An 11,799-nucleotide genomic window follows, 5' to 3' on the forward strand; every position below is an offset into this window, starting at 1 on the left:
ACTATGGGATGCAAAGTGGGAAGACCCTGAAGAAATGAGAGAGGGCGCCCACTATGGGGCGGAAGGTTTCCGGACAGCAGCAGACAAAAAAGAAGTGGCCAAGTGTGTGTCAGGTTCAGACAGGGAGAACTGTCTCCACCCAAGCATTCACCCAGGCTGCACACTTGTCCCCACCAAGCAGCCATAGACAGAGGTACAGAGGAGTGAGGTCCAAGTCCCCTAGCACGGGAGCGGGGCCCGGGGCAGAAACAGAACAGCATTCCAGGCATAGGGAACAGCAAAGGCAAGAGGAGCCCACAGTTTAGACAATCTCAAGCCCTGTGGGAATGCAGTGGTAGGTGGATGGGAAAGACCAGAGCAGAGGCTTGGGAGGAGCCAGCACCCAAAGGCTAGGAGCCAAGCCAGGGCTGAGCTGCCACGCAGTCCTGCAGGTCATGGAAGGTTGCGGGAGTGACACCATCAGATCGCCTTTCGGAGAATAAGGCTCACAGCAGGGTGCCTGGGGGACTGGCCAGGAGAGGGGCTGATGTGGAGGCTGCTGAGTGGACGCCGGAAGGAATGAGGCTGTGTGGCCAGGTTCAGCTGCTGGGGAAAGCCTGAAGGGTATGGTCAGCAGAGGTCACACAAGGCTTGAGTGGCTGCTGCCCCTTGGAGTTCCGGAGGAGTGGGCCAGTCACGAACTCCTCTTCAGCCCTCAGGGCCCATTTTACGGCCTCAAAGACCCGAGGTGCCGGTGCTAAGGCCACTTTAAGTGAGGGCAAAGGAAGTGGACACTTCTCTCTCCTTCCTGCTCACTCACCCTCCCTTCTTGAAATCTCTCATCTCTATCCTCCGCCGCTGTCACACCCACAGGAGAGCCATTCCAAGGGCCACTTCCAAGCCCCTTTCCTTGTCCTCAAACCCGTGGTTCTCAACCATTCCCAGCTTCCTGTCAAGGCTGCCTCGACGGCCCCCATTCACGGCCCCCAGCCCCCTCTCTGGGCTGGAAGGTGACAACCGCGAAAAGGAGGGCGACTCTCTCCTCCGCAGGGCTTCACGTGACATCACATCCTCCGAACGCGAAATCGGCTCCGCGGCCGGCCGAAGGGCGCAACTTCCCCGGTCGGCGTCCCACTGGCTCCTGCGCTCCTCCGCAGCTTCGAGCCGCTAGCGGAGCGGCGCCGCGGGGAGCGCGCCATGGCCTCGCCGGTGACCGCCCTGCTCCTGCCGCTGGGCCTGCTGCTCCGTGAGTTGGCGACCCCTGGGGAAGACGGGGCCGGGGCTGGCGGGGGGCGCGGGGCTCCCGGCTCAGCCTCACTACGTGTGCCCCGCAGATGCCGCCACGGTCCTCGAGTCATTCTCGTTCCGGATGTCGCCGGTGCGGGTGCAGGCTCGCCTGGGCGAGAAGGTGAAGCTGCACTGCGAGGTGCTGCAGTCCAGCATGACGTCGAGCTGCTCCTGGCTCTACCAGAAGCCCGGGGACGCCTCCAGACCCATCTTCCTAATGTACCTCTCCAGCACGCGGTCCAAGCCGGCCGAGGGGCTGGACACCAGTTACATCTCCGGCACCAAGGCCGAGGGCGCCAACTTCCACCTCACTCTGCACCGCTTCCACGAGGAGGACCAAGGCTACTATTTTTGCTCGTTCATGAGCAACTCGGTTATGTACTTCAGCAATTTCGTGCCTGTCTTCTTGCCAGGTCCGGGCGCCAGGGGCGTGGCACCCCTCGGTGTGGGGTTTGGGGCTCAGTCTGAGTCCATTTTTCACACGCTTCGAGCCTCTTAGCGCCCCTCGGGGCTACTTAGATACTGTTCCCATTTCACAGATGAGGAAACTGAGGCTAGGGCTAGAGTGCGACTGGATAGGAACTGAAGATGGCTTTTTAGGTCCGGTTGATCTGGGCTCGAGTTCCGGGCTTGTGTGATCCTGGGCAAGTTGTACTTAAATTCTCTGAGCCTCCCTTTGCTGGTCATTAAAATGCGGGTATCACCTCCAAGTCCACGAGGTTTCCGGTGGGGCCCTGGAGAGAGGCCGGGCGGAGGGGAACGGGTCCTGCATTCACGTCCGAGGCGCCGGGTACGGTTCGCGGACCAGGAGGTCCCACCCCATCTCCCCTGCCCTGAGCGCAGAGCTCCGCGAGGGCGGCGGTCTACGGCTCCTCCAGCGGAAAATCGGGAGGAGGCGCCCACTTGGCCAAGGCGCGCGGAGCGGTGGGGAGGGTTCGCGTGCACAGCTCCAGCCCGGCCCCTAACCACTCTCTGTTGCTCCCGCAGCGAAGCCCACCACGACGCCGGCGACGCCACCAGCCACGCGGGCGCCCACCAAAGCGTTGCAGACTGTGTCTCCGCGCCCAGAGGTGTGCCGGCCCTCGGCGGGCAGCGCAGGTGAGGCGGCCGCGGGGAGAGCCCTCGCCAGGGGCAACCCTGATCCTGAAGGTGGAGCCGAGGGCAGCCCGAGTGGTGGGGAAACCGAGAGACGGAGCCGGGAGAAGGAAGTGCCCCGGCTGGCTGGGTGGGGTGAGGGATCCCGGGCCCGCTCCTAAATGTCGGCGTCTTCTGTGTCGTCAGTAGACACAAGGGGGCTGGATTTCTCCTGCGATATCTACATCTGGGCGCCCCTGGCCGGGACCTGCGCCATCCTTTTCCTGTTATTGGTCATCACGGTCATCTGCCACCGTCGTAAGTCCTAGGGAATCGCGGCGGGGAGAGTCAGCCCGACTCCCGCCCTTTGCGCGGCTTCGCTCTAGGCAGCCCTTGCCGGGAGTCGGGGTTGCAATTCCTGGGACTCCGAGCTGCTCCGCAGGGCCAGGCGCAGCCTTTGTCTTTCCTGGAGAGAGAACGCGGGAAGACCCCTTCGCGCTGCTCTTTCCACTCTCCGGGAGGTTTTTAGGAAGACAGTGCCCCGGAGCGGCAGCAGCAGGGGTGGGATGTTCCATGGGGAAAGCCTGTAGCAAGCGCACAGGTCTGGGCTTATTACAAACGCCTGGGACAGGGGGCGGGGGGTGGGGGGCGCGGTGGGGGGGGGGGGGGGGCTCTGTGGCCCTGGGACTTGTGCCCGGGAGGGCTGGGTCAGAACCACGACAGGCAGTGGTTTATCCTTGGTCCCCCTGCTTGCGAGCCCCCCACCCCGTCTTGGATCCCACGCAGGTGACTGTACTAACCCACGTTCACCCACATCTGTATTTGCAATGTTTTTTATTTAACATCTTTATTGGAGTATAATTGCTTTACAATGGTGTGTTAGTTTCTGCTGTATAACAAAGTGAATCAGCTATACATCAGATATATATCCCCATATCTCCTCCCTCTTGCGTCTCCCTCCCACCCTCCCTATCCCACCCCTCTAGGTGGTCACAAAGCACCGAGCTGATCCCCCTGAGCTATGCAGCTGCTTCCCACTAGCTATCTATCTTACATTTGGTAGTGTATATATGTAATGTTTTTTAAATTGATACAAAGAGGGATAGGAAAGAAGCCCTCACCTGGACTCTCAAGAGTTATAATCTTACTTACTGTATAGCACAGGGAACTATGTTCAATATTTTGTAATAACCTATAATGGAAAAGAATCTGAAAAAATATATACGTATTATTTGTATAACTGAATCACTTTGCCGTACAGCTGAAACTAACACAATATTGTAAACCGACTACAATTTTTAAAAATTTTAATAATAACTATTAAAACCATAAAATATAAATATTATATCATGCTTGCTTTACAGTTTATTTCTTTATAGTATAAATTAATCTTCACAGTGTCAATCACATTATGCACTAATGTCATTTTACAAGTTTATTTCTTTTTTTATAATGTCGATGTAGTTATTGTTTGCTTTACATAAAATAGTCATAGCCACACTAGAAAAAAAAAAGTTATAATCCTAAATAAATAGGAAAAGTGAAGGAGAAACCATATTTGGGAACTATTCGTCGTGATGGGGCAGACACTTTATTCCTTCTTTTTCCTTATCCAGGGAACCGAAGACGCGTCTGCAAATGTCCCAGGTGAGTCTCTTATAACCTCTGGGCCTGCTAACCCCAGGCAGCCCTGGACACAGGTCCTGGCTTCCCAAGCGGCAGATGGTGGGAAGCTTTCCCAGAGAGAGGCCATGGCAGTGGAGTCCTGGGGGCCAGGGAGTCAGCATAGAGCCTGAACAAAGAGCAGCAGAAGCCTGACACTGGGGAGAAAATGGAGGCCCAGGTCGGGCTTAGCGGGAGGGAAGTATGACTTCAGGAAATGTCTGTCTTGTTTGGCCTAGTATCAAAACGCCCATCTGAAGGATTCCCCCGATTAATCCTAGCTCCTCCAAAGAACTGAGGTCAATTTATCTGGATGATTCCAGCTGGGTCTTGTATTTTTCTTAAGAAAACTTATTTTTTCCTGTTGTCTTGGCCTAGCCTTTTTTGAGAGACAGCCAATTTTATCACCTGAACCAAATAAAGAACGGCCTCAGTTCCTAATTTCCCTGTGGCAATTCGGGGCCTCGATTTGCTGCCAAGGACTGCAGTGGGAAGAAAGGAGGACCAGGGGTTAGGGGCAATTAGCTATCTGGCGGTCCGACTCCCTCATCCAGTTCCAGCCCATGATCGTTCTGAAGTGATTAGGAAAAAACAAAAACGAAAAACAGTGTCCGGAAGAGAGGCTTCAGTCTCCTCCCTCCTTCGAGCTTCGGCCACGCAGCGCTGTGCTAACATCTAGCAAGCGCCCACTCTAGCCCAGCTCTGTGGCGGGACTTACACCCAGGGTCTTCCTCATGCTCACAGCAACCCCACGGGGGAAACACCGCAGTGCCATCTCACAGATCACTGGCTCAGAGATCAGGAAACCTACCCAAGGTGGCAGAGTTATGCTTACACTCCAATTATCAATAATATTGAATAATAACAACCATTCGATGAAAGCCTAAAGTGTACCAGTGCCATATATCACTGGTACACTTTATATATATATATAAAAAGTTTCAAGTTTCATAACAACCTTTAAAATAGCTACTGTGACCACCATTTTACAGACGAGGAGACTGAGCCTTAGGACGTTTAGTGACTTGTCCAAGGCCATACTGCTAGCAAGTAGCAGAGCTGCAACTGCTTATTCAAAGCCCAGGCTCCTCTCTGTGGCTGGGGGCCGAGGCAGAGGGCGTTAACGATAACCAACTATATTCACCAGTTCCTTTCGGTAGGTGAAAATGTTTCAAGTTTTATACCTGGGGTTCGCATTTCACACTCCTTGATATTTCTCTGCAGGAACCCAAGTTCACTGTCTTATACATCATTATTTTTAACAGTGGAAATGGAATGAATTTCCAATGCATATACTAGAGGTGATATACCAAGGGGATGAAGACTCTAAAAGCAGAGAAGGATTTTTAGCAATTTCAATATTCAGGGTACAGTTGGGAGCTTTTGGAGGAGAATCGTCCCTTATCTCTATCTTTTCTGAAAATTCTCATTTTGAAATGAGCCACTGAGAATAAAACTCTGCCCTGAAATACAAAGCTACGCAGGTTAAAAATCTGCATAAAAATATGAGGAACTCACACACGAGTTAATCAACTCAGTGATGACCAAGGGCAGCTCAGCTTCAACACAGAGGTTTGGGAGGATGCTGTGTGTAGACATGACACTCACGATGAATCAGCCCGTTTAGAAGGTGCCAGCCCAGTACTGAATTAACACATTTTTAGTGCAGCATCAAATTTGGGTTGTCAAAGGGACTTTCAGGGAAAGTAGCTCTGCTTGGTTGACGACAGTGGTTCTTTCACATCCTCCCCTATCACTGTGATCCTCCTGAGGGCTGAGAATCAAGTCAGATGATGGCTTGGTTACCAGCCTGCTTCTCCCACCCCCATGGGGACCTTGACAAAGTCTCTAAGAAGCTGGGCTAACTGGCTTCAGATCCTGGCTCCACCGCCTCCTAGTTATGTGACCTTGGGCACGTTCTCTAACTTCTCATCCCCCGTGGCTACCCCTCAGGTTGCCATGAGGGTGAAACAAGGTGGCACAAGGAAAGCTCTTGGCAGGCTGCTGAGGTCATTCACCCGGTGCCATGCTGGTGCCGCAGGGACAAGTCCTCAGACCCCCATGAAGGCTGGGAGGTTGGTGAGGGGGCGGTCGACACGGGTGGATGCTGCATCGCATTGCAGGGGCTCTTGCTGCAGTGATGGTCACCTGCCTCTCTTCCAGGCCTGTGGTCAGACAGGGAGGCAAGCCCAGCCCTTCAGAGAGATGCACCTAACATGGCGACGGGCCCCGCGTGACAGCCACTACAAGACTTCAAACTGAGAACTCTCCTGACAGGGAGAGCAGGAGTCCTTCTCTTTTGGTTCCTCCAGCCTTCCTTCCTTCCCTATGTATTCATTCTCATTAGTATTGTTTTCCTGGGGGTGGGGTGGGAAGAGTTAACTTTTTCTTTACGTGTTTACTTTGATTGACACAAAACGAGACTCTACCATGTCTAGGGTACACCGCAAGGGTTATAATACCGTTGTGCTCCCATATCGGGGTAAAGGGGAGGTAGGCCAGAGCTACCGCAAGCTGTGTTCTCGGAACCAGGCTGTGAGGGCTGGCGGGGGCCTCGGCACCCACTCAGCCCCAACCTCTTCCCCAGCCATTTTACAAAGGAGGAGGCTGAAGCCCAGAGATGGGCAGCAGCTGTATCAGAGTCCCAGCAGGGCTCAGGGCTCGACCTCCACACAGTCCAGGTCTCTCTTCTGGAGGCCTCTGTCTCAGAATGGGGAGCTGTGTCTCAAGCCTCAAGAGAACAAGTGATTTTTTTTTTCCTTTTTTTTTTTTTTTCAGTACACGGGCCTCTCACTGTTGTGGCCTCTCCCGTTGCGGAGCACAGGCTCCGGACGCGCAGGCTCAGCGGCCATGGCTCACGGGCCCAGCCGCTCCGCAGCATGTGGGATCTTCCCAGACCAGGGCACGAACCCGTGTCCCCTGCATCGGCAGGCGGACCCTCAATCACTGCGCCACCAGGGAAGCCCACAAGTGATTTTTTTGAGCACCTGTGATAGACCCATTACTGCACCCAGAGCCCCGAGGAGGTAATGAAATAAGACAAGAGAACTTGACAGAGTTCTACGATGTAGCTGAACAGGATCAGACCTTTTAATAATTAAGCGCGAGACAATACAGACGACAGGAATTCCTCAAATAAAGTGGAAGGGGTGAACGGAATCCTGGAAAATGAACAACTAGACCTCTGAAGAAAACCTCTGTGAAATCCCAAAGTGGAGGCAGGATGGTTCTCCCAGCCCTCGCGTTGCAGAAGGACCCATGAAAGAGGAGAGGCTGCCCTTTGCAAACAAGATTTGAGCATCAGGAAAGCTGAATGGAAGTCAGCTCTCTCTAAACTTGAGATTTTGTATTTGGACATGCTCCTGGGATCATCGGTGAGTTTTTATAGTTTGTAAAGGCAGAATGGTGACAGCAGCTGGTACAGGCCCTGGCCTCCCCCGGACCAGCAGATGTGGGAACGTAGCAGACAGACTCTGGTGAGGAAGCTAAGAGCCCAAACTGCAGCCCTACACACGCATTTCCTCTCTTACCATGTTGTAGAAGAAATGCATGCTCATTGGAAGAAAAGACTTAAATAGATAAGGTAATAAGAATCCCCCATAATTCTTTACCTCAGGAATAATCCATTGTTAATATTATGGTATACATTCTTCCTGATTATTTTCTATGCATATATATAAAATATATACTTTTTAAAAATGGGATTGCACTATGCTTTTATAAGTGGCTTTAATAAACAAACATTTATGGCAAACTCTTTTTTTATTACTTGGCTACATCGGGTCTTAGTTGGGGCACGTGAGATCTTCGTTGCGGCATGCAGGATCTTTCGTTGCGGCGTGTGGGCTTCTCTCTAGTTGCAGCACGCGGGCTCTAGAGCGCGCGGGTTCAGTAGTTGTGGTGCGCAGGCTTAGCTGCCCCAAGGCATGCGGGATGTTAGTTCTCCGACCAGGGATCGAACCCACATCCCCTGCATTGGAAGGCGGATTCTTAACCACTGGACCACCAGGGAAGTCCTATGGCAAACTTATAATAGCGAAATCTCATTCCATTTTTGGTTGTGCCATCACTTAACTATGACTTGACATTTAATTGTTTTCAATTTTCCACTACTATAATAACAAACACTACTAAAATGCTGCACACATCTTTAGGAGGAATACCTAAAATTATTGGGTCACTGCCCACTTTCACCTTGGACCCCCTCCCCCATTTTCACATCAATTGAAATGGATTCCTCTCTTGTTGTATCATCTTCCTTCCTTTTGTGCTTTCTTGGCAGCAGAAGAGCTGATACTCCTCTCATAATAAATCACAAAATCTTCATTTCTGTTGTTCAGGTAAAATATACATATTGAAAAGTGCACAAGTCATTAAGCACACAGATGCAATCGTTATTAAATGAACACTCGCATAGCCAGCACCAGGGCAGAAATAGAACTTTCCCTGCCCCCCAGAAACTGCCTTCCACAGCCTTAACTTTTAAAAACAGTCTACTTTTTTTTTAAAATATAGAACTTCATGACAGAATTAAGGGTAATGAAATGTCAGTTTTTTTAAAGGTTTTTAAATTTATTTATTTATGGCTGTGTTGGGTCTTCGTTTCTGTGCAAGGGCTTTCTCTAGTTGTGGCGAGCGGGGGCCACTCTTCATTGCAGTGTGCGGGCCTCTCATTACCACGGCCTCTCTTGTTGCGGAGCACAGGCTCCAGACGCGCGGGCTCAGCAGTTGTGGCTCACGGGCCCAGTTGCTCCGTGGCATGTGGGATCTTCCCAGACCAGGGCTCGAACCCGTGTCCCCTGCATTGGCAGGCAGACCCTCAACCACTGCACCACCAGGGAAGCCCCAGTCTACTTTTAGAGAACAAAATTCTAGAAGAGAAAGTATCCCGAGTGTGGGAAAGCAGAAATGAAAGCTGAGAAAGTTCCTTTGAGACAAAATCTGGTTCTTCACCCCTCCTCCTGAACATATCAAGCTAACCAGACCAGGGTTGTGGGGGGGCACCCCAGGGACTGAGGCCCAGCTTGGAGCGGCTGCCAGGCTCTGGGCCGTCTCTGGGTTCCCTGAAAGAGGTGAGGAGAGAAGCATCCCACAAAGGGCACTCCTCTCCTCATGGCAGAAACTTGTAAGGATGGCTGTCCTCATGTGACTAACTTGAGAAGATGGCCGTGGAGTACCAATGTCAGAGAATCTGAGCCAGGGCGAAGGGACAGGAAAAGAGCTCCAACCTGCAGCTCAGGTGTACGGGAAGCCATACTAGGGAGGCTCCAGAGAGCGTTAAATATAATACTTACTGATTTTTTTTTTCATACCCCCTACAAAAGGGTTTCACTTACCACAAATAAGATGGTAAACAACATTTTGGAGATTAAAAACATCAACACAGGAAAAAGCATTCATTAGAGTTGGCCCTCGAGACCAGGAAGAAAATAGAATGCCAGTCTGCAGACCACGAGGCCTAAAGCATGCTAGGGGTGGGCTGCGAATCTAGGCTCGGGGCTCTCCGGAGACCACAGACATCCAGCCTGCTTGTTCTACACCTGCAGTTCAAAGCCGAAGGCCTCAGGTCCAACAGTCGTATTTTGCTTGCCAATCTCTAGCCTGAAGCTCTGGGTTTACAAGTTCTCCTATGTGAAAGATGCCCACAGCACATGTTTGGACCCTGAAAAACAGGAACTAGAGAAATGACTTCTGTACTAGGCAGTACACTTGTTTATCAGCTGGCCAGAATCCAGCCTCAGTGCGGTTCATTAAACAAACATGCGTTCTCTTAACAAAATGTATCCTATTTGTGGGAGAAAAAAACAGAGAAATTGGTCGTTTCTTTCTCCAGCTTTTAAACTGTTTTTAAGAGAGCCCACCATACGCTTGGAAATCCCCCACGACTCTTCAACAACAAGTGGCTCAGGGAAAGGCGCTCTCTTTTTTTTTTAACCAGCAAGAAGCTGCCCCTCCCTTCTGCCCTGGGCCTGTATACAAATCCTTCCTGCACACGATTTTACAACAGGTAGGGACAGGTACTTCTTAACCTGCTCCGAAAAGCAGGTTTGAGCAGCGCCTCTCCACCAAAGGGAGCTGCAGGAGGCCATGATAACCTGAGATTAGGTTACATGTAGAGGCTCTGAAAGCAGCTTCCTGGCTCTGCTACTTATTAACTGTGTGTTCTCCAGCAAATGACAACGTCTCAATACCTCAGTTTCCCCACTTGTAAAATGAGGGTAACAATCGTCCCTATCTCAAAAGGTTCTTGGCAAGAACACACATGTTTATATGTATCTTCCAAGTGCCTAGAACAGGTCCTGGAACATAGTAACAAATGTATACTGAAAAAATGAACTTGTACTGAATTTCTCAAAACTACTGTTGTACCAATTACACTCTGAATGCAGCCACTCGTGTCTGATTCTTCCAATTTCTATTGCAAAAAGGGGTACACGATAGTCATTCCTGATGGATCCACGGGCTAGTACACCCAAGGATCTCCACCCCTGTGTGCGGAAGACAGCCCTTCATGCAAATCTCACAAGAGCTCAGTCCCAGATGGACGTGGCCTCTGCACGGTGTGATGTGAAGCTCCCTTCAGCCTGGCATCCTGAGTGCCACCACCCTCCCTGTGCTGGTGGGGGCTGTGCCTGTCCACTGCACAGGAGAGTAGAACAGTTGGCTGAGGCCAGCAGAGTGGGAAAAGGATATGCCCGACCGTTGGTCATCTCAGCATCTACTGAAGGCCCCATCCCTGCAGGCCTATCTCACCTTCGCACGCCAGTTACAAATTCCCCTTTTCTGCTCTCTCTGAGCTGGCTGTGACCCGCATATGTCATCAGTCTTATGTTTCATTGACTTAACGAAATGATAGCTACCGGTTACTCAGCACTCACCGTGGGCCAGGTATCTCATTTAAGGCCTCATCAAAGCCATGAGGTAGGAACTTTTATTCTACTTTACAGGTGAGTAAACTAAGGCATAAATAGGAAGCTTCTACCACTCGCCCAAGATTCTACAACTAGAATCTGGTGGGATCGGGATTTGAACTCAGGTCTAATCCCATAGCCCAAACTCTTAACTGCTTTGCTAGATTGAATATTTTACAGTCTGTTTTTAATTTTAAAATTAGGCAAATACAGGCAAACCTCAGAAATGTTGTGGGTTCGGTTCTAGACCACTGCAACAAAGCAAGTATCACAATAAAGTAAATCACTCGAATTTTCTGGTTTCCCAGTGCATATAAAAGTTATGTTTATACTATACTGTAGTCTGTTAAGCGTACAGTAGCTTTATGTCTAAACAAATGCACATACCTTAATTGTAAAAACTTTATTGCTAAAAAGTATTAACCATCATCTGAGCCTTCAGCAAGTCGTAGCAGTAACATCATAGATTACTGATCACAGACCACCGTAACACATAAAATAGTGAAAAAGTTTGAAATATTGCTAGCGTTACCAAAGTGTGACAGAGACATGAAGTAAGCAAATGTTGTTGGAAAAACAGCACCAGTAGATTTGCTCAACGCAGAGTTGTCACAAACCTTCAATTTGTAAAAAACACTGTCTCTGTGAAGCACAATAAACTGAAGTGCAATAAAAAACAAGGTCTGCCTGTAGAGCACTTAAAAATTCTCTAAAAGTCTAAAAGCATCTCAAAACCAAATGTACTTTTTTTAACCTATGCAGCCCAAGGTAGAAAACAAAGGTCACCACCTGCTCTGAAATTCAACAAATGGGAAGAATGTTCTAGAACAAGAGTAGAACAGGGGTTCTGTCGGAAGTTAGGGCGAGGTTGCTGCTTCTGAATCCA

General features: G+C 50.4%; 1 protein-coding gene across 2 annotated transcripts; it reads left to right on the forward strand.

The window, feature by feature from the left end:
- The first annotated feature begins 490 nt into the window (after positions 1–490).
- Positions 491–7,756, forward strand: CD8A (CD8 subunit alpha). Of its 2 annotated transcripts, none has more exons than XM_019942068.3 (6): positions 491–1,225; positions 1,314–1,679; positions 2,254–2,364; positions 2,551–2,658; positions 3,957–3,987; positions 6,166–7,756. In XM_019942068.3, the coding sequence occupies exons 1-6, from the start codon at positions 1,177–1,179 to the stop codon at positions 6,215–6,217; spliced, it is 717 nt and encodes a 238-aa protein (XP_019797627.1). In that variant the 5' UTR covers positions 491–1,176; the 3' UTR covers positions 6,218–7,756.
- The last annotated feature ends 4,043 nt before the right edge of the window (positions 7,757–11,799 follow it).

Source organism: Tursiops truncatus, chromosome 14 (genome assembly GCF_011762595.2).
Source record: "Tursiops truncatus isolate mTurTru1 chromosome 14, mTurTru1.mat.Y, whole genome shotgun sequence".
Classification (NCBI taxonomy): domain Eukaryota; kingdom Metazoa; phylum Chordata; class Mammalia; order Artiodactyla; family Delphinidae; genus Tursiops; species Tursiops truncatus.